Here is a 27,320-nt window from a genome sequence, read left to right on the forward strand (position 1 = left end):
TCACCATTTTGCACAATTGTATATATACTGTACAACTTCAAACTCAGTCTTCCTTTCAATAAAGTCGGTTTAGGAATGTGAGTGGTGACTCAGCTCCAGGAATGTGAGCGGTGACTCAGCTCCAGGAATGTGAGCGGTGACTCATCTCCAGGAATGTGAGTGGTAACTCATCTCCAGGAATGTGAGGGATGACTCATCTCCAGGAATGTGAGGGATGACTCATCTCCAGGAATGTGAGGGGTGACTCATCTCCAGGAATGTGAGGGGTGACTCATCTCCAGGAATGTGAGGGGTGACTCAGCTCCAGGAATGTGAGGGATGACTCATCTCCAGGAATGTGAGGGATGACTCATCTCCAGGAATGTGAGGGGTGACTCATCTCCAGGAATGTGAGCGGTACATCAGCTCCAGGAATGTGAGGGGTGACTCAGCTCCAGGAATGTGAGCGGTGACTCAGCTTCAGGATGTGAGCGGTGACTCAGCTGCAGACTCCAACTCACGGATAAATCTGAATCTTTCCCAACATCCTCTTGATAGCATGCCTGATCTCCATGGTCATAACACCATATACAAGTGGGTTCAGAGTTGGCGGCAACAGCTGGTGAATAAGACAAAGCAGGACATGTACAGGCCGAGGGATCTCCTTGACTGCCCGATTAGACACTATTGTGGTGGCGATGGTGAGGTAGAACAAAAAGATGAGAATAAGGTGAGAGCCACACGTGCGAAAAGCTTTGAAGGCAGCACTGAAGGAACGTGCTGCCACCACGGTTCTGAGAATGATTAAATATGATATAACGATGAGCAGGAAATCTGTACCTCCAACCAAGATGAAGACCACTAAGCCGTAGATGCTGGTGGAAGAATTGTCACTGCAGGACAGTTTTTCGACTGACATATTCTCACAGAAACAGTGAAGAATTTCCCTACTGGAGCAGTAATCAAGATTTGCCGCCAGCAAGGGTAGGGGCAACGATACAGCCAAGTTCCTGATCATGACAAACACAGTGGCCTTCACCACAAGTTGGTTTGTGACAATGGTAGGGTAATGCAGAGGGTGACAAATAGCCACGTAACGGTCGTATGCCATCACCAGGAATATGGAAGATGTTGTGGCTGACCACATCGTAGTGAAGAATATCTGGGTAAAACAGGCTGCTGCTTGGATAGTCATGGCGTTTGTCCAGAGGATCACCAGAACTCTGGGAGTCGCACAAGTGCAGTGAAGAATATCCGCCAAGGAGAGCATGGCCAGGAAGTAATACATGGGGTGGTGGAGTCTAGGCTCAGCACAGATGACCGCCAGCAATGTCACATTGGAGATTAAAGCCACCAGAAGAAAGAAGATGAGGAAACCAGTGATGTTCCAGCTGGGAACCTCGGGAAAACAGATGAAGGTGAACTCCAAGGAAGAACTGTTTCTGAAGTTTGTGCCCATGGTAAGATTATTATCCATCGGCAAACTGAGATCTGTGTGGGACAGAATACACAAAGCATTAATTACATCTGATTAGAGATACAATAGAAAAAGAGAAGAAAGTTGTGCGATTGGGAGAGAAATTATTTTCTTTTTCTTAGCTGGCAACAGTTTTCACCTCCGTAATTCCATTGGCAAAACCACACTCATATTTTGGTTTTCAGTAAAAATGTATAAAAAAAATCTATAATCATGTAATTTGGACCTGTTACTACAATATTATTTACATCAATAACATTAGCTTTCAGTCATTTCCAGTCATTTTGACCTCACAGTTCACAATACTGGGCAAAAATCAAAATAGATCAGAGGCCTGAGGCCAGTACAGGTAAATGGAGGTAGAGTATTTATGCAGTGAAACCAGATAAATCATTGATTAATTATACTAAAAGTCAGGGCTATAAAGAAAAGCAAAACAGAGGCATGGACCAAACTATTACAAAAAAAGATTATCCTAAAGTGAGTTTACAAATGTAATCGCAAGCTTCTCCAAGCAGCAAATCACAGACCTGGGGCCAGTACACGGAAATGGAGACAAAGTAGTTATGTAGTGGTAACCAAGTAAAGCATTGATTATTGGTTGATTATACTCAAATTCAGAACTATAAAGAAAAGTAAAATATAGACATGGAAAAAACTATTAAAAGCAAACATCCAAATGTGAGTTTACAGACACAAATACAATTCATCCGAGCAGAGAATCAGAGGCCCCAGAACCGGAATATAGAAATAGATCATTTCTGAAAGTAGATCGCGCAGAGCACGTGTTTCAGCTGACAGTATTGGCCACTTAGAGACTTTGTTTGTTAGATAAAAGTAATGTTTAGTGCCACAAAAATGTTGTTAGATGCATTACATCCTGTAATACTACAATGTCAGTCTCTGCTGGCGGTAAATGAAGCAGCTATTCCGCAGTAAAACGGTAAATGATAATAGGCTGTAATGGATGATTTAGTGTTTGTGGTAATAGGCCTCATTAGATCTGATCCATCTACAGTGAGTGACCTGAAAGTTGCTAATGTCTCTATGAAGTAACCTGTAAATTGTGAGCGCAGTCATTATGAGACCTTTCATTAATTAGACCCTCCGGTTCCTGTCCCTGAGCATCCTGCACTGGTTCATGTTTGACCCTTGGCGTTTGGCAGAGTGGAGACAGCCGTACGTTTCTGTTATCCTCACCAGTCTGTACATTTACACCAAATTATATTTCCTCTCTCACAGTATATATTACAAAGTAGAATAACTCACTATCTGTTGTTTTATTTCTCTTTGATCAGAGAAGAAAAGCAAAATTTATTTAGAAATTAGTTGGGATTTAAAAAAAAAAAATTGTTGAAACAATCTCTCTCGTTCCGTCAGACTAATGGTGCCCATACACTTGTGAGATATCAGGTACAATCCTTCAATTTTGACCGCATCTGTGAGATAAATCGAAGAATTGTATGTACATTTTAGGTACCTTGCGACGGGTGTGGTTCATCAAATCGACAGTGTCTAGGTTGACAATGTTTAGGTCGACCACTATAGGTCGACAGTCACTAGGTCGACCTGGATGGAAGGTCGACAGGGTTTCTAGGTCGACATGTGCTAGGTCGACAGGTCTAAAGGTCGACATGAGGATTTTTTTTTTGTCGTTTTCTTCGTAGAGTGACCGGATCCCAAATTAGTGCACCGCGTCCCCTCGCATGGCTCGCTTCGCTCGCCATGCTTCGGGCATGGTGCCTTCGCTCCGCTACTGCTTCGCTCTGCACACTTTACCATTCCAATCAGAGTCCACGTGGATCGTTAAGTATGAAAAAATTAAAAAAAAGAAAAAAAAATGTGAAAAACTCATGTCGACCTTTAGACCTGTCGACCTAGCACATGTCGACCTAGAAACCCTGTCGACCTTCCATCCATGTCGACCTAGTGACTGTCGACCTATAGTGGTCGACCCCTAACATTGTCGACCTAGACACTGTCGATCTTCAGACCGGATCCCCCTTGCGACACGATGCACGGGCACGCCGGTCGAATCTCGCGTCTCAAGATACTATGTGCTGCACTTAATATTTATCGCATCCCAGTGCGATTGCATGTGTTTTTAAAAACACATGCAATATATTGCACTGCGATGCGCAATGGGCACCCACCGGGAGTGGCCAGATGCCGCTCCCACTCGGGGGTGAAGTGCCCATCACGTGATTACCATGCGATCTATCGCATGGTAATCACTTTGGCTGTACAGGTGTGATTTCATCGCACCTGAACTGCCGGTGCGATGCACCATGATGTTGCGTCATGGGGCATCGCACAAGTGTATGGGCACCATATTCCCCAGCATGCAATGCTTCAAGCGGTCACTGAGAACCCACCTGTTTACAAAAGCATATTCCAGCCACCACTTATCCATGTCACCACGTAGTCTGCCTCACCTTCTTGCATCCTCCAATAGTTCCACCCCTGCCCCTAGCTCCCCTGGCTCACTCTTCATGAGGGGTATCCAATTAGCCGCGATATTGCGGTTTTGCGATAACTTATCGCCAGGTAAATCCTATTACCGGTGATAAGTTATCGGCGATGAGTCTCCATGGGACTTATCGCAAATTTCTCTTCACCAACTCAGAGCTGGTGATAAGTAATGCAAAATCCCTATTTTAAGCTACAAATGTTGGGATTTGGCTCAGACACAGCTATACCAGCTATACTCTACACCTCCTAGCTACAGGTGTCAGATAGTTATGAGTATTTCCATTGCACCCCATGCATCAGTGACTGACCTGAGAGCTGTGGACCAATTGTGGTGCCCTATTAACAACCATAATAATAATAATAATATTTCTACAGCCCACTGTCCTACACACTCTCCCTCCGCTCTCCTGTATGAAATGGCAAACATGCAGGTTCCGAGATTTCCGGAAACATTTTGCCTCATTTTGACATCCAGACTTAACAGGAACACTCCAGTCAAACCGCGAGGTTGAGTGGGTTTGGATTTCTCTGAACCGAACGCGCGCATCTCTACAAACACCAAAAACTCGTGTTTCTGCATGTGTAACGTCCCCTCAATGATCGCGAACATACCTCTAGATCTCCAAAAAGACCTTCGGCCATTATGTAGTAAGCTGCGAGTTGCTGGAACGGGCGCAATTCTGGCAATTTAGCCCGCTCATTTAAACCAACCTGATTTTGTCTCTTAACTTATTTCAGCTTTAAATGAGCGGGATAAATGGTAGGAATCGCGCCATTCCTGCAGCTCTCAGCCTTCTACATACGGGGGATCATTTAGGTACGGGCGGATTTCCTATCACTGCTGCTTCCTTCCTTGGTTGTTTAGAAGCTTTATTAAATCCACTCCCATATTTCAAGTTAGTAAATCTGGGGATAGCATCTACATATTGAAATATTCTAGCTTTGAGGGGACAAAGGCTTCTCATTATAGTGCAAGCTCCGTCGTCATAGATATCACACACTAGAATTGTTTGCTTATTAACCAACGCGTTTCGCTGCCCATCTTGCTTAGACAAAGCACTGTTGCTTCTGCCGCTCATGTACCTTATGTTACAGCGAATGAATGCATTGGGGAATGTGTTACAGTACTAACACAGACGTAGAATGGGGGTCCGTTCCTATGACATAACATCAGTTACCAATGGCGTGTGTGTCTGCGCTGACAGAACATTGGCTGAGAGACACTACACGACTCATTAATGGTGATCTATCCATTCAGAACAGTTAATGCAATGCTGAGAACTACAGTATGAAAATACTAGAAAACACTCTGCGCTATTTTGATTTTATCAGGCTATAAAATAAAGTGAAGTCACATGTACACACAATATTTTCTTTAATAGAACGATTATATTAATCAATATATAGTATAAATGCAATCACCATAAAAAACTCCTCAATATAAAATGCGGATATACACACAAAACTTCATGCTATATATTATAGACAAAGCATAATAATCTCCTATTTCTAAAGCCGGCTTTTTAGATAATTGTGAATGGAGGTAAATCAGATCGTTTTCTAATCTGCATAAAAATGTCAAATAACACCTCCCTGCAGTGACCACGGTGTATAAAAACGGATATCCTTGTTCTCTAAAATTGTATAACTGGAAAATCTTCAATGCATTCCCTTAACAAGTGCAGAGAGAACGGATAATGAACATAATGATCACCACTTGGTCAATATTGTGTTAGTCTCAAAAGACCAGTGTGCAAATTGCCCGGCCCGGCCCAGCCGTCTTTGAAAAAGCTCCAGGAATGAGCGAAACGCGTTAGAGAAGGGACACTTGGGGACAGTGCTACTGCCATTGTGGACGATACTGCACAGATACTGTGTAAATGCCGGACGCCAGCCTAATACATCAGCGGCAATTGGAAACTGCAGCGGCAACTACATCTTGGAGGATGGAGACGTCCGGAGCCTCCTAGCCGCACCTGGCCGTTATAATACAGCACACGTTCAGTTGGACCCAGCGTACGAACTGAGACAGAGGGTGAGCGTGTTTTATTTACAGACGGCTGTACGGGCACTCTGAAATCAATTGCAATTTGCACACTGGTCTTTTGAGACTAACACAATATTGACCAAGTGGTGATCATTATGTTCATTATCCGTTCTCTCTGCACTTGTTAAGGGAATGCATTGAAGATTTTCCAGTTATACAATTTTAGAGAACAAGGATATCTGTTTTTATACACCGTGGTCACTGCAGGGAGGTGTTATTTGACATTTTTATGCAGATTAGAAAACGATCTGATTTACCTCCATTCACAATTGTCTAAAAAGCCGGCTTTAGAAATAGGAGATTTTTATGCTTTGTCTATAATATATAGCATGAAGTTTTGTGTGTATATATCCGCATTTTTTATTGAGGAGTTTTTTATGGTGATTGCATTTATACTATATATTGATTAATATGATCGTTCTATTAAAGAAAATATTGTGTGTACATGTGACTTCACTTTATTTTATAGCCTGATAAAATCAAAATAGCGCAGAGTGTTCTCTAGTATTTTCATGTTGGTTCTCTTATTAAAATAGGAGATCCATCTCTTTTTATGCTTACACAGGCATAATTGACACTCAGCAGCTGATTATTTATACATTTTCCAATAAGGTGACTTTTATAGTTGTTTATACTCATTGGAGAGAGAATTGACTGCATAGGAAAGGAAAGAGTTAAACATCTGGTGAGGGGTGGACCTAGCTGTGAAGAAAGTACAGCCCTTTTTGAAGGGGAGGGTTTGTGATATATAAGAAAGGTGAGGCCATTTTAGATCTCTCTTGTGGAGATTTTGCCTTGGTGCGTACTGCTCATTAATATTGTCCACACATATTTTGTGGTAATTTTGGGTGCAATTCTGCTGTGTTCCCCCCTGCCAGTGCCATCCTTCAGTGTCAGCATACTGCTGTGCAGACATTAATATTGTCCACACATATTTTGTGGTAATTTTGGGTGCAATTCTGCTGTGTCCCCCCCCTGCCAGTGCCATACGTCAGTGTCAGCATGTCTGCCCGCCCTCACCGTTCCGCTGGGCCTCCAGCTCGATACCGCGGTTCTAGCGGTGGAGCTGAGCCAGGGGAAGGGGTGGTTGGCCTGGGGGACGGGGCTCCGTCCCCCAGAGCCTCCACGGGCGCGGGCAGGAGAGCGACTCGGCGGGCCGGATCGGCCTCACCGCTTGGGGCCGGGCAGGCGTTGCCGGCTAATTACGGGCGGCGGGGGGCGCCGGAGGTCCTTCCAGGCCGCCCGGGGGTTGACGGGCTTCGGCCTTCGCCTCCGGGTGCAGCGGAGGCAGTGTCGGCGTCGGGCGCGCGCACGCACGCCGCGGCGGCGGGCGCCAGGTGATGCGGGCAGACCCGGCCTCTATCTCCCCCCCCTTGCCGCGGCCGGGTGGAAGTGCCGGGCAGGGGGAGAGGGCCGGACAGAGGTCGCCTGTTCGCCGCGCGGGGCCTGTATCTGAGCCTCGCGCGGCGGCAGCAGTGGATGCGGCAGCTGGGACATTCACGGCGGGCGGCAGTGGGACGCGCGCTCACCGCAAGTGGCCGCAACCACGCATGGGGGCGCGCAGGGACATCACCAGCGCTTCTGTCCCCTCTCATAGCTCCCCGGCAGCCGGGGGCTGGCAGGGGCCGGGGGAGGGGGACGGACAGGGGGGTGCAGCGCATGTCAGTTGAAGGCAGCGCTGGGCAGGAGAGACCAAGGCAGGGGCAAGAGGTCCTTTCAGTGAGCGGTGCTGGGGCGCGTACACGGCGTGCGCGCGTGCCCACCGCGGGCGGTGCTGTACGCGCGGGACCGCGCGCAGCAGCACCACGGCCCTCCCTGTCTACCCAAAATACTTCACCGGAGCCAGAATACAGTGGCTTCCGGGGGAGGAGGGGCGACAGGGAATGGGTCAGCGGCCGGAGGGCCGCAGCACGCGCTGCGTGGCAGGATGGCGGCTCCTCCCCAGGTTCGGGGGATAACTCTGAGTTCCAAGGGGAGGAGGCGTTTTCTGATGGGGAGATTGGGGGTTCCGACAGGGGTGCCCCCGCTTTCCCGCCTGGGCGGCGGACGTCGGGTGCCGAGAGCACGACCGTCGGGCGGCGGGCGCGGGATTGCACCCGGGCGCTGGCCGGGGGTCCTTCGGGGTCCGTTACCGGTTTTCGCGGCGGTCGGAACCCTCCCGGGGCACTGGTGTCGGCCCTGGCCACAGTGGTGGAGGCGTTGGGGCCGCTTGCCGCGGTGACCTCCCCGAGGGCGGCAGCAAGTTCCGGCGCGTCTGCGGAGGCAGGCGGGTTCGGCAGGCGGGGAGCCTCAGCAGCGCAGCGGGTGGCCCGCGCCTGCCGGGAGCTTGGAGCAGCCGCTGCGGAATTGGAGCTAGGGCAAGGACGTGATGGGCAGGGGCGCGTGGGCGCAGGGCCCCCCGCTCGTGGGGCTCGGCATGCGCCGCGAGTGCGAGCCGGGTCCCCCTCTTCTTTGTCTTTTGTAGAACACGAGGACGAAGGGATGGCAGGCTTCATGGATGAAGACGTCGAGGTTGACGCGCCAGAGGATTCCATGTCGGAACAGTCGACAGCATCAGGTGAGGTGGTGCAGTCAGTATCGGGGTCCTCCGCAAGCTCTAGTTCGCGCAGCTCTTCTTCTTCCTCCTCTTCATCTTCCTTGTCGTCGCAGGCGTCCGAAGTAAGTAGCACTACTAGGGCAAGGAAGAGGGCGACGAAATTCGCCAAGCGGGCGGCAAAGCAGCAGAAGAGGCGTAAGCGGCGCAAGCGGGATAGCGAGGAAGCTCGTAGGGCCAAGAAGCGCCGCGATTTGCCCGGGGTCGTTCGCTGCGACTACACCGCAGTAATGCGGGGGCTGCGGGATAGCTGCCGCAAGAAGATTCGTAGGGGTGACTTCGTGGACGTTTTCGTTTTAACAAGGGCCATGAAGAAAGATTATAAGGCAGCGGCCGCAAAGAAGGGCATGGGGGCTGAGGCTTTCCGGTCCTTCGATAATTGGCTGGCCGGGTTCTGCGTATTTGCGGCATGCTACTTGGAGGATAGGCCGGAGGAGCACATGAATGTAATCCGGTATCTGCATCTCGTACACGACATGCAGCGCACATCCTCGGGCTCGGAGTGGCGTCGGTATGATCAGGAGTTTCGGGAGAAGCAGGATGGCTTGCGAGTCATGGACTTCGGATTTAAGGATGTGGAGGTCTGGCTCAAAGTAACCCGGGCCTCGCAACAGGAGGAGGAACCCCGGAAACAGGGGACGGATGGGCGACGCGCGGGGCCATCAGCCCAGGCGTCCGGCGTGGACGGCGGATTTGCCAAGGCAGGTGGATCGGCCGGCCGGGCAGGAGGGCGTTCCACCACGAGAGGAAAGTGTTTCGCTTTTAACAGCGGAACATGTTCCTTTGGCAAGCAGTGTCGTTTTCGTCACTCCTGCTTGCAGTGTGGTGGATCCCACCCAGCCTCCTCTTGTTTCAAAGGCGGTAGACAGGGGGCGCGGGGTAAGCAAGCGTACCCCAAGCGGGCCCGAGCGGGTCCGCTCCGCAGAGCTCCACCACCAATTAAGTTGGGGACTGTCACTATGGGCCGGTGGTTGGAATTGTATCCGAATAGAGAGGATGCAAAATTTTTGTTTGACGGTTTTAAGTTTGGTTTTCGCTTGCCTGTTGCGAGTGAGGTGTCCGTGCGGGCACAAAGGAACCTCCAATCTGCCCGAGCCTTGCCGGGAGTGCTTCGGGAGAAAGTGGATAAGGAGGTCAGGTTGGGCAGGATGGGGGGACCGTTTATGTCACCCCCGGTGGATGATTTGGTCATCTCTCCGGTCGGGGTGGTTCCTAAGAAGACTCCAGGCGCTTTCCACTCATCCAGCATCTTTCTTACCAGTTAGGGGCGTCGGTCAATGACGCAATACCGCCGGCTCATTGCTCGGTGGTGTATCAGTCATTCGACGAGGCGCTAGAGATGGTCCGCAGCTACGGGACCGGGGCCCTTATGGCTAAGATTGATGTTGAATCAGCTTTTAGGTTATTGCCGTTGCATCCGGACTCATTCCGTTTTATGGGTTTCCGGATTGGAGCAGAGTATTTCATCGACAAATGTTTGCCGATGGGATGTTCCGTTTCATGCTCATTTTTCGAACGTTTTAGCACGTTTCTTCATTGTTGCGTGGAGTCTTCGTCAGGGGGTCACGGGGTTGCACATTACCTCGATGACTTTCTGTGTGCGGGTCCGGCTAATGCTACGCGGTGCGGGGACTTGCTTTTTAGCATCCGAGCTCTATTTTACCACTTCGGTGTGCCCGTGGCCGTGGAAAAAACAGAGGGGCCGGCCTCATGCTTGTCATTTTTGGGGATTGAGATTGACACGGTGGCGGGAGAGTGTCGGCTGCCCCGGGACAAGGTTTCGAAGCTCCGCGACTCCATTTGCCGGTTCGAAGGGTCGCGTAAAGTCACGCTGTGGCAGGCGCAGTCCTTGCTGGGCATGTTGAACTTTGCTTTTTTCTGCCGGAAGCTGGAAAGGGCGACGGCGGGGTGTGCCAGGCCACATCACTTTGTGCGTTTGTCCTCCGAAATAAAAAGGGATTTGGCCATATGGGCCTCGTTCCTGGAGGAGTTCAACGGGGTGTGCATATGGCAAGCGCCAGCGGTGGACAGCGAGCGGTTGCAGCTGTTCACCGACGCAGCGGGTGCCTCTGGATTCGGTTGTTTTCTGGAGGGATCTTGGTGCGCGGCATCCTGGCTGGCAAAATGGCATAGCGAAGGTCTAACAAAAGATCTGGTGCTTCTGGAGCTTTTTCCCATTATGGTAGCGTTGGAGGTCTGGGGCGATCGGCTGGCTAATCGCAGCATAATGTTTAGATGCGATAATCTGGGCGTGGTGCATGCCATTAATAACCAGAGGGCAAAGTCGTTGGCGGTTCTGCGGGTGCTAGGGCAATTGCTTTTGACATGCTTGCGCAGGAACCTGTGGTTCCGCGCGCAACATGTGCCCGGTTTGGAGAATGGAATTGCCGACGCTTTGTCACGAGGACAGTGGGAGAGGTTTTGGTTGTTGGCACCCGAGGCCGACGAGCAAGGTTTTCATTGTCCCGGTTATGTTTGGCAGGTGATCGGGCCGGACTGGAGGGTCTAGCGTTGCGGTCAGTCGCGCCAGCCACGCTCAAGGCTTACGGACAAGCTTGGAACGAAGGGGAGGAGTTTGTCCAAGGTCGTCAGCAGAAAGGTAAGAGCAGGCATCGGCTGATGCTTTCTTTTATTTGGCAGCTGTATGTTTCCGGTAGGTCCCGTGCGGTGGTATCCCGGTACTTGGCTGGAGTCTCGTTTTTCTGCAAGCTGCGGGGCGTCCCCGATGTGACAAAAAGCGATGTTCTGCGGAAGGCTATGAAAGGGTGGGCGCGAGTAGCGCCGACGCCTCCAGATGGGAGGCGGCCCATCGATGCGGCTTTGTTGCCGGCCGTCATCGCGGCGGTGGGGCGAGTCGCGTCGTCCAGGTTTGAGACGCTTTTGTTCAGTTTGGCGTTCTCAATGGCTTACCACGGGGCCTTTAGGGTATCGGAGTTGGTAGCGCCTTCCAAGAGAGCAGATTCGCGCATGCTGGTCGGAGACGTGGTAGTGGGTGAGAGGTCCTTGCTGTGTAGATTGCGGCGCTCTAAGACGGACCAAGTGGGGAGAGGTCGCTGGGTCACTTTGGTTCCGGCGCAGGAGGAGGGCGTTTGCCCAGTAGGTCTAGCTGTGCAATATGTGGCGGTGCGGCCCGCTAGGAGGGGGTCATGGCTATTGCATTATGACGGGCTGCCGGTGACGAAATACCAGTTTCGTTGGATGCTGAGGCGTTGTTTGACAGGCTTGGGCCTTCCACCCGCTGCGTTCGGTACCCATTCCTTTCGAATAGGCGCGGCGATGTCGGCTGCGGCAGCGGGTTTGTCCAGAACGGAAATCCAGGCGGTGGGGCGATGGAAGTCGTCAAGTTACAGACGATATATTCGCCCCGTGGCATGAGAAGGCGGATTGCGCATGGCGCTCTGTTTATTTGCGTTTGTATTATGTTGTTACAGTTCTGTAAGTTATGGTGTTGTGCGTCTGTTGGTTTCCCCCTTTTTATCCTACTCAGGGATTAGCTACTCATCGTTGCTGGCATGAGTCGGCAGTGGGGGTCTGGAGTTATTTTGCGATTTTTTGCCTGACTTGACGGACTGAATTCTAATCTACAATTCGGCTAATTTGGTCTAATCAGAGTCCCTCAGCAGGTCTTTACGCTTTCACCTCCAGCTGAGTTATTACATGTGTTTCCCATTTTATACCCCCCCTCCCCCCCCTTTTAATTTCGTTTGAATTTATTTTGAGCTTCCCCTTTGTGTGTCTATGTTCGCTTCAGATTGGCAAGGAAACATGGTGCAGATCGGCTAGGCCGTGACTGCTGCAATAGCGAGATCTATAAGTTTTTTCTTTTTGGCAGATCCTTCAGGTGAAAGCAATTAATGAAGATTTAGTAATCAATTTTACCCCTCTTTTCCCCTTCAGGTTGGGTTGAAGACAATTTGGCTATTTGGGTGGTCGGCCACTCCTATGTGTACTGGGCGGCCAAGTTTGTGGCATCGGAGGGGGCTCAGGCGTTGCCTGGAGCACAAGGTGTTAGATGGCTTGGCTGGCGAGGGATGATGTGGAGCGAGCTGAAGAGTAGGCTAGTTAGCCAGGCCATCAAGCATGGAGTCCCTAGGGTCTTGGTTGTCCATCTAGGTGTCAACGACCTGGGGAAGAGGACATCCCTGGATCTGCGGTGGGCCATGATACAAGATCTGGCAAGTGTGGCCGCGGCATGGACCAATTGTGTGTTGGTTTTTTCATTGATGGTGCCGAGGTTGAGTTGGAGGGGTGTGGCGGATGGTCGCCAGATTGATGAGGCCCGGAAAAAGGTGAACGGGGCGGTGGCGAAGTGGGTGCTGTCCCACGGAGGGAGGGTGGTTCGCCACCCTAGGATTCGGTTCAGAGACAGCCACCTTTTCCGGCCTGATGGGGTACATCTATCCAATGAGGGGATGATGTTGTTCCTGGAGGATCTTGGTTTCGTTTTGCAGGAGTTAGGGTAGGTTTTGGTGGCGGTGCGAAGACTTTGGGGATGAGTCTTTCGCTGTTGGAGGAAAAGAACGGCAGTTTTCTATTTGTATGGTAAACTGTAGTGTTTTACAGTTTAGTATGGTTTAGGTGCACTCACCTCCATCGACTTATTGGCCGCTTGACCACCCGTCCGGGAAGGCAGCGGCAGGGCACCCAGGAGCGGTGGGTAGTCACTGTGGGGGTTGAGTTGTCACCTGTTACCGGTGTGTGATGGTTGTATTAAAATTAGGATCGTTTCGAAGTTTTAGTAATTTAAGGTTAATTTAGGTTAATAGAGCCGTTCTTTTTGCTGCCACCATATGCCGGCTGGATCGGCATCTTAATAAAAATTTCTATTTACAGGTTTGCTATTGGTTAGGGACAAATAAATAGCTAGCAATTTTTCTGCCAAAATTCAAGTCTCCGTGTCTTTATTTCTGGTTGTGAAGGTAATGAAGGTTTACTTTAAAGAAGGGGGTCCACCAAATATCACTAAGATGTTTAAGCTCCGTGAGACATTTTGGTAAAGTGAGAACTACAGTATAACACACAAATGTGCTAGAATAAAATAAAGGCCCTCATTCCGAGTTGATCGCTCGGTAATTTTCTTCGCATCGCAGTGAAATTCCGCTTAGTACGCATGCGCAATATTCGCACTGCGACTGCGCCAAGTAATTTTACAATGAAGATAGTATTTTTACTCACGGCTTTTTCTTCGCTCTGGCGAACGTAGTGTGATTGACAGGAAATGGGTGTTACTGGGCGGAAACACAGCGTTTTCGGGGCGTGTGGATAAAAACGCTACCGTTTCCGGAAAAAACGCAGGAGTGGCCGGAGAAACGGGGGAGTGTCTGGGCGAACACTGGGTGTGTTTATGACGTCAAACCAGGAACGACAAGCACTGAACTGAACGCAGATGCCGAGTAAGTCTGAAGCTACTCTGAAACTGCTAAGTAGTTTGTAATCGCAATATTGCGAATACATCGGTCGCAATTTTAAGAAGCTAAGATACACTCCCAGTAGGCGTAGGCTTAGCGTGAGCAACTCTGCTAAATTCGCCTTGCGAGCGATCAACTCGGAATGAGGGCCAAAACCCCAGATTAAGGGGAAATATGTATCTGTATATATAATGTGAGCTCCTAAGCACCATGTACAGTACTGCAGCTGTGTCTCATTATAGTACCTGGCACCAGCTGCGATTCTAGTGTGCCGGTATCCATGAAAACACAGTGTAATAACAGCAAGAACTTCTTGTTAGCTTAACTAATTGTTACACTATCAGCGGCACAAGGTGAGCGCAGTAATCCTGTGTGACACTGTGTCTATGGCTACACAGCCTGAGCTATGGTAAGAACCTCTATCACCGCACAGTACATATTATACAGAATAACCCTATACGCTGCTCCTGGGCTAAAAAAGGGGAGATCTGGGTCTATTATTGAGAGATTGGGGCATATTTATCACAATCCACATTTGTAATGAGGATGTGATATGTACTGCCTCAATCTGCAGTGTGACATATAACGTGAAATGTTCTGCCTCAATCTGCAGTGGGACATATAACAGTGCCTCAATCTGCAGTGTGACATATAACAGTGCCTCAGTCTGCAGTGTGACATACATAGGTGTGCGCAGGGGGGGTGCCTGGTGCGCACAGGCACCCCCTAATGTCTGGCACCCTGATCTCACATGCCTGATGTAGCGATCGCCGAACAAGCTGATTACTGTCTCCTCTGCGCTGCACCCTGTCAGGACTGCATTACTGACCAGACGCCTGGGTTAATCAAGGGTGCCACTGCCACCGGCTTTCAAACTCCCATCTCCACCTCCATGTACAAAAACAGTATGATGTGAAGTGATTACGCCCACCCGCCACATGCCCACCTCTCTCCTTCTATGCTATGCCAATGCCAGCCACTGATGAGGATCAGCATGCAGCCAGCGTTCCTCTTAGGAAGACAAATTGAATACTGGCAGGCAGTCGGCAGCAGCATTGACACGTCACTCGTTTTTCCAGCAGCAGCAGTACTAGTCTGCGACTCTCAGTGTCAGTGAGTGACTGACTTGTAAGTAAGCTGCTACAGCTTGCAGAGGAAAGAGAGGGGGAGCCAGACCAGGCTGAGGAGGAGCAGTGTAATTGCAGTGAGTGCCATCAGGGGTGTTTGTTTGGTGCACACCACAACATCTGACAATGTATCTGCTTTATTAGGATTGGTACAAGGGTGGACATTTTATATTGCATTGACCATCAATAGATGGTGCTAGACACACCCAAAAGGCGGTGGTAGACACATCCCTCCAACGGTGCACCCCCTAATAAAATGTGCTGCGCACGCCTATGGTGACATATAGCAGTGCCTCAATCTGCAGTGGGACATATAACAGTGCCTCAATCTAGTGTGACATATAACGTGACATATAACAGTGCCTCAGTCTGCAGTGTGACCTATAACAGTGCCTCAGTCTGCAGTGTGACCTATAACAGTGCCTCAGTCTGCAGTGTGACCTATAACAGTGCCTCAGTCTGCACTGTGACATATAACAGTGCCTCAGTTCTCAGTGTGACATATAACAGAGCCTCAGTCTGCAGTGTGACATATAACAGTGCCTCAGTCTGAAGTGTGACATATAACAGTGCCTCAGTCTGAAGTGTGACATATAACAGTGCCTCAGTCTTAGTGTGACATATAACAGTGCCTCAGTCTGCACTGTGACATATAACAGTGCCTCAATCTGCAGTGTGACATATAACAATGCCTCAGTCTGCAGTGTGACATATAACAGTGCTTCAGTCTGCAGTGTGACATATAACAGTGCCTCAGTCTGCAGTGTGACATATAACAGTGCCTCAGTCTGCAGTGTGACATATAACAGTGCCTCAGTCTGCAGTGTGACATATAACAGTGCCTCAGTCTGCAGTGTGACATATAACAGTGCCTCAGTCTGCAGTGTGACATATAACTAGTGATGTGCACCGGAAATGTTTCGGTTTTGTGTTTTGGTTTTGGGTTCGGCTCCACGGCCGTGTTTTGGATTCGGACGCGTTTTGACAAAACCTCACCGAAATTTTTTTGTCGGATTCGGGTGTTTTTTTCAAAAAACCCTAAAAAACAGCTTGAATCATAGAATTTGGGGGCCTTTTTAATCCCATAGTATTATTAACCTCAATAACCATAATTTCCACTCATTTCCAGTCTATTCTGAACACCTCACACCTCACAATATTATTTTTAGTCCTAAAATTTGCACCGAGGTCGCTGGATGGCTAAGCTAAGCGACACAAGTGGCCGACACAAACACCTGGCCCATCTAGGAGTGGCACTGCAGTGTCAGGCAGGAGGGCACTTCAAAAAAATTGTCCCCAAACAGCACATGATGCAAAGAAAAAAAGAGGCGCAATGAGGTAACTGTGTGACTAAGATAAGCGACCCTAGTGGCCGACACAAACACCTGGCCCATCTAGGAGTGGCACTGCAGTGTCACGCAGGATGGCCCTTCAATAAAATACTCCCCAAACAGCACATGACGCAAAGAAAAAAAGAGGCGCAATGAGGTAGCTGTGTGACTAAGATAAGCGACCCAAGTGGCCGACACAAACACCTGGCCCATCTAGGAGTGACACTGCAGTGTCAAACAGGATGGCACTTCAAAAAAATTGTCCCCAAACAGCACATGATGCAAAGAAAAATGAAAGAAAAAAAGAGGTGCAAGATGGAATTGTCCTTGGGCCCTCCCACCCACCCTTATGTTGTATAAACAGGACATGCACACTTTAACGAACCCATCATTTCAGCGACAGGGTCTGCCACACGACTGTGACTGAAATGACTGGTTGGTTTGGGCCCCCACCAAAAAAGAAGCAATCAATCTCTCCTTGCACAAACTGGCTCTACAGAGGCAAGATGTCCACCTCATCATCATCGTACGATTCATCACCCCTTTCACTGTGTACATCCCCCTCCTCACAGATTATTAAATCATCCCCACTGAAATCCACCATCTCAGGTCCCCGTGCACTTTCTGGAGGCAATTGCTGCTGGTGAATGTCTCCACGGAGGAATTGATTATAATTCATTTTAATGAACATCATCTTCTCCACATTTTCTGGAAGTAACCTCGCACGCCGATTGCTGACAAGGTGAGCGGCGGCACTAAACACTCTTTCGGAGTACACACTGGAGGGAGGGCAACTTAGGTAGAATAAAGCCAGTTTCTGCAAGGGCCTCCAAATTGCCTCTTTTTCCTGCCAGTATACGTACGGACTGTCTGACGTGCCTACTTGGATGCGGTCACTCATATAACCCTCCACCATTCTTTCAATGGTGAGAGAATCATATGCAGTGACAGTAGACGACATGTCAGTAATCGTTGGCAGGTCTTTCAGTCCGGACCAGATGTCAGCACTCGCTCCACACTGCCCTGCATCACCGCCAGCGGGTGGGCTCGGAATTCTTAGCCTTTTCCTCGCACCCCCAGTTGTGGGAGAATGTGAAGAAGGAGATGTTGACGGGTCACGTTCCGCTTGACTTGACAATTTTCTCACCAGCAGTTCTTTGAACCCCTGCAGACTTGTGTCTGCCGGAAAGAGAGATACAACGTAGGTTTTAAATCTAGGATCGAGCACGGTGGCCAAAATGTAGTGCTCTGATTTCAACAGATTGACCACCCGTGAATCCTGGTTAAGCGAATGAAGGGCTCCATCCACAAGTCCCACATGCCTAGCAGAATCGCTCTGTTTTAGCTCCTCCTTCAATGTCTCCAGCTTCTTCTGCAAAAGCCTGATGAGGGGAATGACCTGACTCAGGCTGGCAGTGTCTGAACTGACTTCACGTGTGGCAAGTTCAAAGGGTTGCAGAACCTTGCACAACGTTGAAATCATTCTCCACTGCGCTTGAGACAGGTGCATTCCACCTCCTTTGCCTATATCGTGGCCAGATGTATAGGCTTGAATGGCCTTTTGCTGCTCCTCCATCCTCTGAAGCATATAGAGGGTTGAATTCCACCTCGTTACCACCTCCTGCTTCAGATGATGGCAGGGCAGGTTCAGGTGTGTTTGGTGGTGCTCCAGTCTTCTGTACGCGGTGCCTGAACGCCGAAAGTGGCCCGCAATTCTTCGGGCCACCGACAGCATCTCTTGCACGCCCCTGTCGTTTTTTAAATAATTCTGCACCACCAAATTCAAGGTATGTGCAAAACATGGGACGTGCTGGAATTTGCCCAGATGTAATGCACGCACAATATTGCTGGCGTTGTCCGATGTCACAAATCCCCAGGAGAGTCCAATTGCGGTAAGCCATTCTGCGATGATCTTCATCAGTTTCCGTAAGAGGTTTTCAGCTGTGTGCGTATTCTGGAAAGCGGTGATACAAAGCGTAGCCTGCCTAGGAACGAGTTGGCGTTTGCGAGATGCTGCTACTGGTGCCGCTGCTGCTGTTCTTGCAGCGGGAGGCAATACATCTACCCAGTGGGCTGTCACAGTCATATAGTCCTGAGTCTGCCCTGCTCCACTTGTCCACATGTCCGTGGTTAAGTGGACATTGGGTACAACTACATTTTTTAGGACACTGGTGACTCTTTTTCTGAGGTCTGTGTACATTTTCGGTATCGCCTGCCTAGAGAAATGGAACCTAGATGGTGTTTGGTACCGGGGACACAGTGCCTCAATCAAGTCTATAGTTGGCTCTGAAGTAACGATGGATACCGGAACCACGTTTCTCACCGCCCAGGCTGCCAAGGCCTGAGTTATCTGCTTTGCAGCAGGATGACTGCTGTGATATTTCATCTTCCTCGCAAAGGACTGTTGGACAGTCAATTGCTTACTGGAAGTAGTACAAGTGGTCTTCCAACTTCCCCTCTGGGATGCCGATCGACTCCCAGCAGCAACAACAGCAGCGCCAGCAGCAGTAGGCGTTACACTCAAGGATGCATCGGAGGAATCCCAGGCAGGAGAGGACTCGTCAGACTTGCCAGTGACATGGCCTGCAGGACTATTGGCTTTCCTGGGTAAGGAGGAAATTGACACTGAGGGAGTTGGTGGTGTGGTTTGCAGGAGCTTGGTTACAAGAGGAAGGGATTTAGTGGTCAGTGGACTGCTTCCGCTGTCGCCCAAAGTTTTTGAACTTGTCACTGACTTATGATGAATGCGCTGCAGGTGACGTATAAGTGAGGATGGTCCGAGGTGGTTAACGTCCTTACCCCTACTTATTACAGCTTGACAAAGGCAACACACGGCTTGACACCTGTTGTCCGCATTTGTGTTGAAATAATTCCACACCGAAGAGCTGATTTTTTTTGTATTTTGACCAGGCATGTCAATGGCCATATTCGTCCCATGAACAACCGGTGTCTCCCCGGGTGCCTGACTTAAACAAACCACCTCACCATCAGAATCCTCCTTGTCAATTTCCTCCCCAGCGCCAGCAACACCCATATCCTCATCCTGGTGTACTTCAACACTGACATCTTCAATTTGACTATCAGGAACTGGACTGCGGGTGCTCCTTCCAGCACTTGCAGGGGGCGTGCAAATGGTGGAAGGCGCAAGCTCTTCCCGTCCAGTGTTGGGAAGGTCAGGCATCGCAACCGACACAATTGGACTCTCCTTGGGGATTTGTGATTTCGAAGAACGCACAGTTCTTTGCTGTGCTTTTGCCAGCTTAAGTCTTTTCTTTTTTCTAGCGAGAGGATGAGTGCTTCCATCCTCATGTGAAGCTGAACCACTAGCCATGAACATAGGCCAGGGCCTCAGCCGTTCCTTGCCACTCCGTGTCGTAAATGGCATATTGGCAAGTTTACGCTTCTCCTCAGACGCTTTTAATTTTGATTTTTGGGTCATTTTACTGATCTTTTGTGTTTTGGATTTTACATGCTCTGTACTATGACATTGGGCATCGGCCTTGGCAGACGACGTTGATGGCATTTCATCGTCTCGGCCATGACTAGTGGCAGCAGCTTCAGCATGAGGTGGAAGTGGATCTTGATCTTTCCCTATTTTTTTAACCTCCACATTTTTGTTCTCCATATTTTAATGCGCACAACTAAAAGGCACCACAGGTATACAATGTAGATGGATGAATAGTATACTTATGGACGACGAGTGACGACACAGAGGTAGGTACAGCAGTGGCCTACCGTACTGCTATATACAGTATAATGGACCTGGTGGACACTGTCAGCAGACTGCGTTTATAGTATAAAGAAAAAAAGGCACCACAGGTATACAATGTAGATGGATGGATAGTATACTTATGGACGAGTGACGACACAGAGGTAGGTACAGCAGTGGCCTACCGTACTGCTATATACAGTATAATGGACCTGGTGGACACTGTCAGCAGACTGCGTTTATAGTATAAAAAAAAAAAGACACCACAGGTATACAATGTAGATGGATGGATAGTATACTTATGGACGATGAGTGACGACACAGAGGTAGGTACAGCAGTGGCCTACCGTACTGCTATATACAGTATAATGGACCTGGTGGACACTGTCAGCAGACTGCGTTTATAGTATAAAGAAAAAAAGACACCACAGGTATACAATGTAGATGGATGGATAGTATACTTATGGATGACGAGTGACGACACAGAGGTAGGTACAGCAGTGGCCTACCATACTGCTATATACAGTATAATGGACCTGGTGGACACTGTCAGCAGACTGCGTTTATAGTATAAAGAAAAAAAGACACCACAGGTATACAATGTAGATGGATGGATAGCATACTTATGGACAACGAGTGACGACACAGAGGTAGGTACAGCAGTGGCCTACCGTACTGCTATATACAGTATAATGGACCTGGTGGACACTGTCAGCAGACTGCGTTTATAGTATAAAAAAAAGACACCACAGGTATACAATGTAGATGGATAGTATACTTATGGACGACGAGTGACGACACAGAGGTAGGTACAGCAGTGGCCTACCGTACTGCTATATACAGTATAATGGATCTGGTGGACACTGTCAGCAGACTGCGTTTATAGTATTAAAAAAAAGACACCACAGGAGTGTTTTTCAGGCAGACAAACGTATTCTGGTGGTCACTGTCAGCAAAACTGTGCACTGTACTCCTGCTATAGCTGCTCCCCAGTCCCCACAATTAAGCAGTGTGAGCACTCAGCACAGATATATCATGCAGCACACTGAGCACAGATATGGTATGGAGCGTTTTTTTCAGGCAGAGAACGGATAAAAAACTGGTGGTCACTATTAGCAAAACTCTGCACTGTACTCCTAACAGCTGCTCCCCAATCCTCCCCACAATAAGCTAAGCAATCAGATCAACTGTGTAGTATATAACTATATAAATGGAGAGGATGCCAGCCACGTCCTCTCCCTATCAATCTCAATGCACGTGTGAAAATGGCGGCGACGCGCGGCTGCTTATATAGAATCCGAATCTCGCGAGAATCCGACAGCGGGATGATGACGTTCGGGCGCGCTCGGGTTAGCCGAGCAAGGCGGGAAGGTTCGAACCTGCCTCGGACCCGTGTAAAAAAGGTGAAGTTCGGGGGGGTTCGGTGCCTCAGTCTGCAGTGTGACATATAACAGTGCTTCAGTCTGCAGTGTGACATATAACAGTGCCTCAGTCTGAAGTGTGACATATAACAGTGCCTCAGACTGCACTGTGACATATAACAGTGCCTCAGACTGCAGTGTGACATATAACAGTGCCTCAGTCTGCTCTGTGACATGTAACAGTGCCTCAGTCTGCAGTGTGACATATAACAGTGCCTCAGTCTGCAGTGTGACATTTAACAGTGCGAACCTGCCTCGGACCCGTGTAAAAAAGGTGAAGTTCGGGGGGGTTCGGTGCCTCAGTCTGCAGTGTGACATATAACAGTGGCTCAGTCTGCACTATGACATATAACAGTGCCTCAGTCTGCACTATGACATATAACAGTGCCTCAGTCTGCAGTGTAACATATAACCGTGGCTCAGTCTGCAGTGTGACATATAACCGTGGCTCAGTCTGCACTATGACATATAACAGTGGCTCAGTCTGCACTATGACATATAACAGTGCCTCAGTCTGCACTGTGACATAACAGTGCCTCAGTCTGCACTGTGACCTATAACAGTGCCTCAGTCTGCACTATGACGTATAACAGTGCCTCAGTCTGCAGTGTGACATATAACAGTGGCTCAGTCTGCACTATGACATATAACAGTGCCTCAGTCTGCACTATGACATATAACAGTGCCTCAGTCTGCACTGTGACATATAACAGTGCCTCAGTCTGAAGTGTGACATATAACAGTGCCTCAGTCTGCAGTGTGACATATAACAGTGCCTCAGTCTGCACTATGACATATAACAGTGCCTCAGTCTGCAGTGTGACATATAACAGTGCCTCAGTCTGCAGTGTGACATATAACAGTGCCTCAGACTGCAGTGTGACATATAACAGTGCCTCAGTCTGCACTATGACATATAACAGTGCCTCAGTCTGCAGTGTGACATATAACATGCAGATTCATGAGAAGCTCTCGCCTGGAGAGGGACACGAGACTAGGGAGATGGCTTGGGTATAGGTGACCGGCCATATCGGCACTGGGATCATGGTGTTTAGAATGCCACGTGTGGGGGGGACGACGCTATGCTCGCCATGCAGCGGGCTCAGTGGCTCGCTGCGCTCGCCACAGGTTCTATTCCCGCTCCATGGGTGTCGTGGACAAGAGTGGATATAGGTCCTTTTTGATCGGCATGCCAGCTATCGGGCTTAACACCGGGCTGGATTCCGGCATCGGTATAGTGATTGGCGAAATCCCGATTGCCAGTCACATAACCGCATCCCAGGGAGATGTACTAAGCAGTGAAAAGAGCAGAGAAGTGAGCCAGTGGAGAAGTTGCCCATGGCAACCAATCAGCTGCTCTGTATAATTTTATAGTATGCAAATTATAAATGTTACTATAATGCTGATTGGTTCTTCTCCACTGGCTCACTTCTCCACACTTTTCACTACTTAGTACATCTCGCTTCCAGTACTAACTATCGCATTGCTTCTTGGTTTGGCATTTGTGCGCGTACATCTGATGCATGGCAGGTAGGACAGGAGGGGGAGATGGATGGCACAGAGGATGGGAGGGTAGATGGCAGAGAGGATACAGGGGGAGATGGATGGCACAGAGGATGGGGGGATAGATGGCAGAGAGGATACAGGGGGAGATGGATGGCACAGAGGATGGGAGGATAGATGGCAGAGAGGATACAGGGGGAGATGGATGGCACAGAGGATGGGAGGATAGATGACAGAGAGGATACAGGGGGAGATGGATGGCACAGAGGATGGGAGGTAGATGGCAGAGAGGATACAGGGGGAGATGGATGGCACAGAGGATGGGCAGGTAGATGGCAGAGAGGATATAGGGGGAGATGGATGGCACAGAGGATGGTAGGATAGATGGCAGAGAGGATACAGGGGGAGATGGATGGCACAGAGGATGGGGGGATAGATGGCAGAGAGGATACAGGGGGAGATGGATGGCACAGAGGATGGGAGGATAGATGGTAGAGAGGATACAGGGGGAGATGGATGGCACAGAGGATGGGAGGATAGATGGCAGAGAGGATAAAGGGGGAGATGGATGGCACAGAGGATGGGGGGATAGATGGCAGAGAGGATACAGGGGGAGATGGATGGCACAGAGGATGGGAGGATAGATGGTAGAGAGGATACAGGGGGAGATGGATGGCACAGAGGATGGGAGGTAGATGGCAGAGAGGATACAGGGGGAGATGGATGGCACAGAGGATGGGCAGGTAGATGGCAGAGAGGATATAGGGGGAGATGGATGGCACAGAGGATGGTAGGATAGATGGCAGAGAGGATACAGGGGGAGATGGATGGCACAGAGGATGGGGGGATAGATGGCAGAGAGGATACAGGGGGAGATGGATGGCACAGAGGATGGGAGGATAGATGGTAGAGAGGATACAGGGGGAGATGGATGGCACGGAGGATGGGAGGATAGATGGCAGAGAGGATAAAGGGGGAGATGGATGGCACAGAGGATGGGGGGATAGATGGCAGAGAGGATACAGGGGGAGATGGATGGCACAGAGGATGGGAGGATAGATGGTAGAGAGGATACAGGGGGAGATGGATGGCACAGAGGATGGGGGGACAGATGGCAGAGAGGATACAGTGGGAGATGGATGGCAGAGAGGATGGGAGGATAGATGGCAGAGAGGATACAGGGGGAGATGGATGGCACAGAGGATGGGAGGATAAATGGCAGAGAGGATAAAGGGGGAGATGGATGGCACAGAGGATGGAAGGATAGATGGCAGAGAGGATACAGGGGGAGATGGATGGCACAGAGGATGGGAGGATAAATGGCAGAGAGGATACAGGGGGAGATGGATGGCACAGAGGATGGAAGGATAGATGGCAGAGAGGATACAGGGGGAGATGGATGGCACAGAGGATGGGAGGATAGATGGCAGAGAGGATAAAGGGGGAGATGGATGGCACAGAGGATGGACAGGTAGATGTCAGAGAGGATACAGGGGGGAATGGATGGCACAGAGGATGGGAGGATAGATGGCAGAGAGGATACAGGGGGAGATGGATGGCACAGAGGATGGACAGGTAGATGTCAGAGAGGATACAGGGGGGGATGGATGGCACAGAGGATTGGAGGATAGATGGCAGAGAGGAAACAGGGGGAGATGGATGGCACAGAAGATGGGAGAATAGATGGTAGAGAGGATACAGGGGGAGATGGATGGCACAGAGGATGGGAGGGTAGATGGCAGAGAGGATAAAGGGGGAGATGGATGGCACAGAGGATGGGAGGATAGATGGCAGAGAGGATAAAGGGGGAGATGGATGGCACAGAGGATGGGAGGATAGATGGCAGAGAGGATACATGGGGAGATGGATGGCACAGAGGATGGGAGGATAGATGGCAGAGAGGATACATGGAGAGATGGATGGCACAGAGGATGGGAGGATAGATGGCAGAAAGGATACAGGGGGAGATGGATGGCACAGATGATGGGAGGATAGATGTCAGAGAGGATACAGGGGGAGATGGATGGCACAGAGGATGGGAGGGTAGATGGCAGAGAGGATATAGGGGAGATGGATGGCACAGAGGATGGGAGGGTAGATGGCAGAGAGGATAAAGGGGGAGATGGATGGCACAGAGGATGGGAGGGTAGATGGCAGAGAGGATAAAGGGGGAGATGGATGGCACAGAGGATGGGAGGATAGATGGCAGAGAGGATACAGGGGGAGATGGATGGCACAGAGGATGGGAGGATAGATGGCAGAGAGGATAAAGGGGGAGATGGATGGTACAGAGGATGGGAGGATAGATGGCAGAGAGGATACAGGGAGAGATGGATGGCACAGAGGATGGAAGGATAGATGGCAGAGAGGATACAGGGGGAGATGGATGGCACAGAGGATGGAAGGATAGATGGCAGAGAGGATAAAGGGGGAGATGGATGGCACAGAGGATGGGAGGATAGATGGCAGAGAGGATAAAGGGGGAGATGGATGGCACAGAGGATGGAAGGATAGATGGCAGAGAGGATACAGGGGGAGATGGATGGCACAGAGGATGGGAGGATAGATGGCAGAGAGGATAGAGGGGGAGATGGATGGCACAGAGGATTGGGTGGTAGATGGCAGAGGGGATACAGGGGGAGATGGATGGCACAGAAGATGGGAGGATAGATGGCAGAGAGGATACATGGGGAGATGGATGGCACAGAGGATGGGAGGATAGATGGCAGAGAGGATACAGGGGGAGATGGATGGCACAGAGGATGGGAGGATAGATGGCAGAGAGGATACAGGGGGAGATGGATGGCACAGAGGATGGGTGGATAGATGGCAGAGAGGATACAGGGGGAGATGGATGGCACAGAGGATGGGGGGTAGATGGCAGAGAGGATACAGGGGGAGATGGCTGGCACAGAGGATGGAAGGATAGATGGCAGAGAGGATACAGGGGGAGATGGATGGCACAGAGGATGGGAGGATAGATGGCAGAGAGGATACAGGGGGAGATGGATGGCACAGAGGATGGGAGGATAGATGGCAGAGAGGATACAGGGGGAGATGGATGGCACAGAGGATGGGAGGATAGATGGCAGAGAGGATAAAGGGGGAGATGGATGGCACAGAGGATGGGAGGATAGATGGCAGAGAGGATACATGGGGAGATGGATGGCACAGAGGATGGGAGGATAGATGGCAGAGAGGATACATGGAGAGATGGATGGCACAGAGGATGGGAGGATAGATGGCAGAGAGGATACAGGGGGAGATGGATGGCACAGAGGATGAGAGGATAGATGGCAGAGAGGATAAAGGGGGAGATGGATGGCGGAGAGGATGGGAGGATAGATGGCAGAGAAGTTAAAGGGGGAGATAGGTGGCACAGAGGATGGGAGGATAGATGGCAGAGAGGATAAAGGGGGAGATGGATGGCACAGAGGATGGGAGGATAGATGGCAGAGAGGATACAGGAGGAGATGGATGGCACAGAGGATGGGTGGATAGATGGCAGAGAGGATACAGGGGGAGATGGATGGCACAGAGGATGGGAGGATAGATGGCAGAGAGGATACAGGAGGAGATGGATGGCACAGAGGATGGGTGGATAGATGGCAGAGAGGATACAGGGGGAGATGGATGGCAAAGAGGATGGGAGGATAGATGGCAGAGAGGATACAGGGGGAGATGGATGGCACAGAGGATGGGGGGTAGATGGCAGAGAGGATACAGGGGGAGATGGATGGCACAGAGGATGGGGGGTAGATGGCAGAGAGGATACAGGGGGAGATGGATGGCACAGAGGATGGGAGGATAGATGGCAGAGAGGATACAGGGGGAGATGGATGGCACAGAGGATGGGAGGATAGATGGCAGAGAGGATACAGGGGGAGATGGATGGCACAGAGGATGGGAGGATAGATGGCAGAGAGGATACAGGGGGAGATGGATGGCACAGAGGATGAGAGGATAGATGGCAGAGAGGATAAAGGGGGAGATAGGTGGCACAGAGGATGGGATGATAGATGACAGATAGGATACAGGGGGAGATGGATGGCACAGAGGATGGGAGAATAGATGGCAGAGAGGATACATGGAGAGATGGATGGCACAGAGGATGGGCAGGTAGATGGCAGAGAGGATACAGGGGGAGATGGATGGCACAGAGGATGGGAGGATAAATGGTAGAGAGGATAAACGGGGAGATGGATGCCACAGAGGATGGGAGGATAGATGGCAGAGAGGATACATGGGGAGAT

General features: G+C 50.1%; 1 protein-coding gene across 1 annotated transcript in view; it reads right to left on the minus strand.

Annotated features, from left to right (window-relative positions):
- Positions 1–470: 470 nt before the first annotated feature.
- LOC135050444 (olfactory receptor 56A4-like) overlaps positions 471–27,320 on the minus strand; it is a 76,510-nt gene continuing 49,660 nt past the window's right edge. Inside the window, exon 2 of the mRNA XM_063956933.1 lies at positions 471–1,470. Coding sequence (XP_063813003.1) covers positions 497–1,470 — 974 coding nt within the window. The 3' untranslated portion in view covers positions 471–496. The remainder of the gene's footprint in view (positions 1,471–27,320) is intronic.

Source organism: Pseudophryne corroboree, chromosome 2 (genome assembly GCF_028390025.1).
Source record: "Pseudophryne corroboree isolate aPseCor3 chromosome 2, aPseCor3.hap2, whole genome shotgun sequence".
Classification (NCBI taxonomy): domain Eukaryota; kingdom Metazoa; phylum Chordata; class Amphibia; order Anura; family Myobatrachidae; genus Pseudophryne; species Pseudophryne corroboree.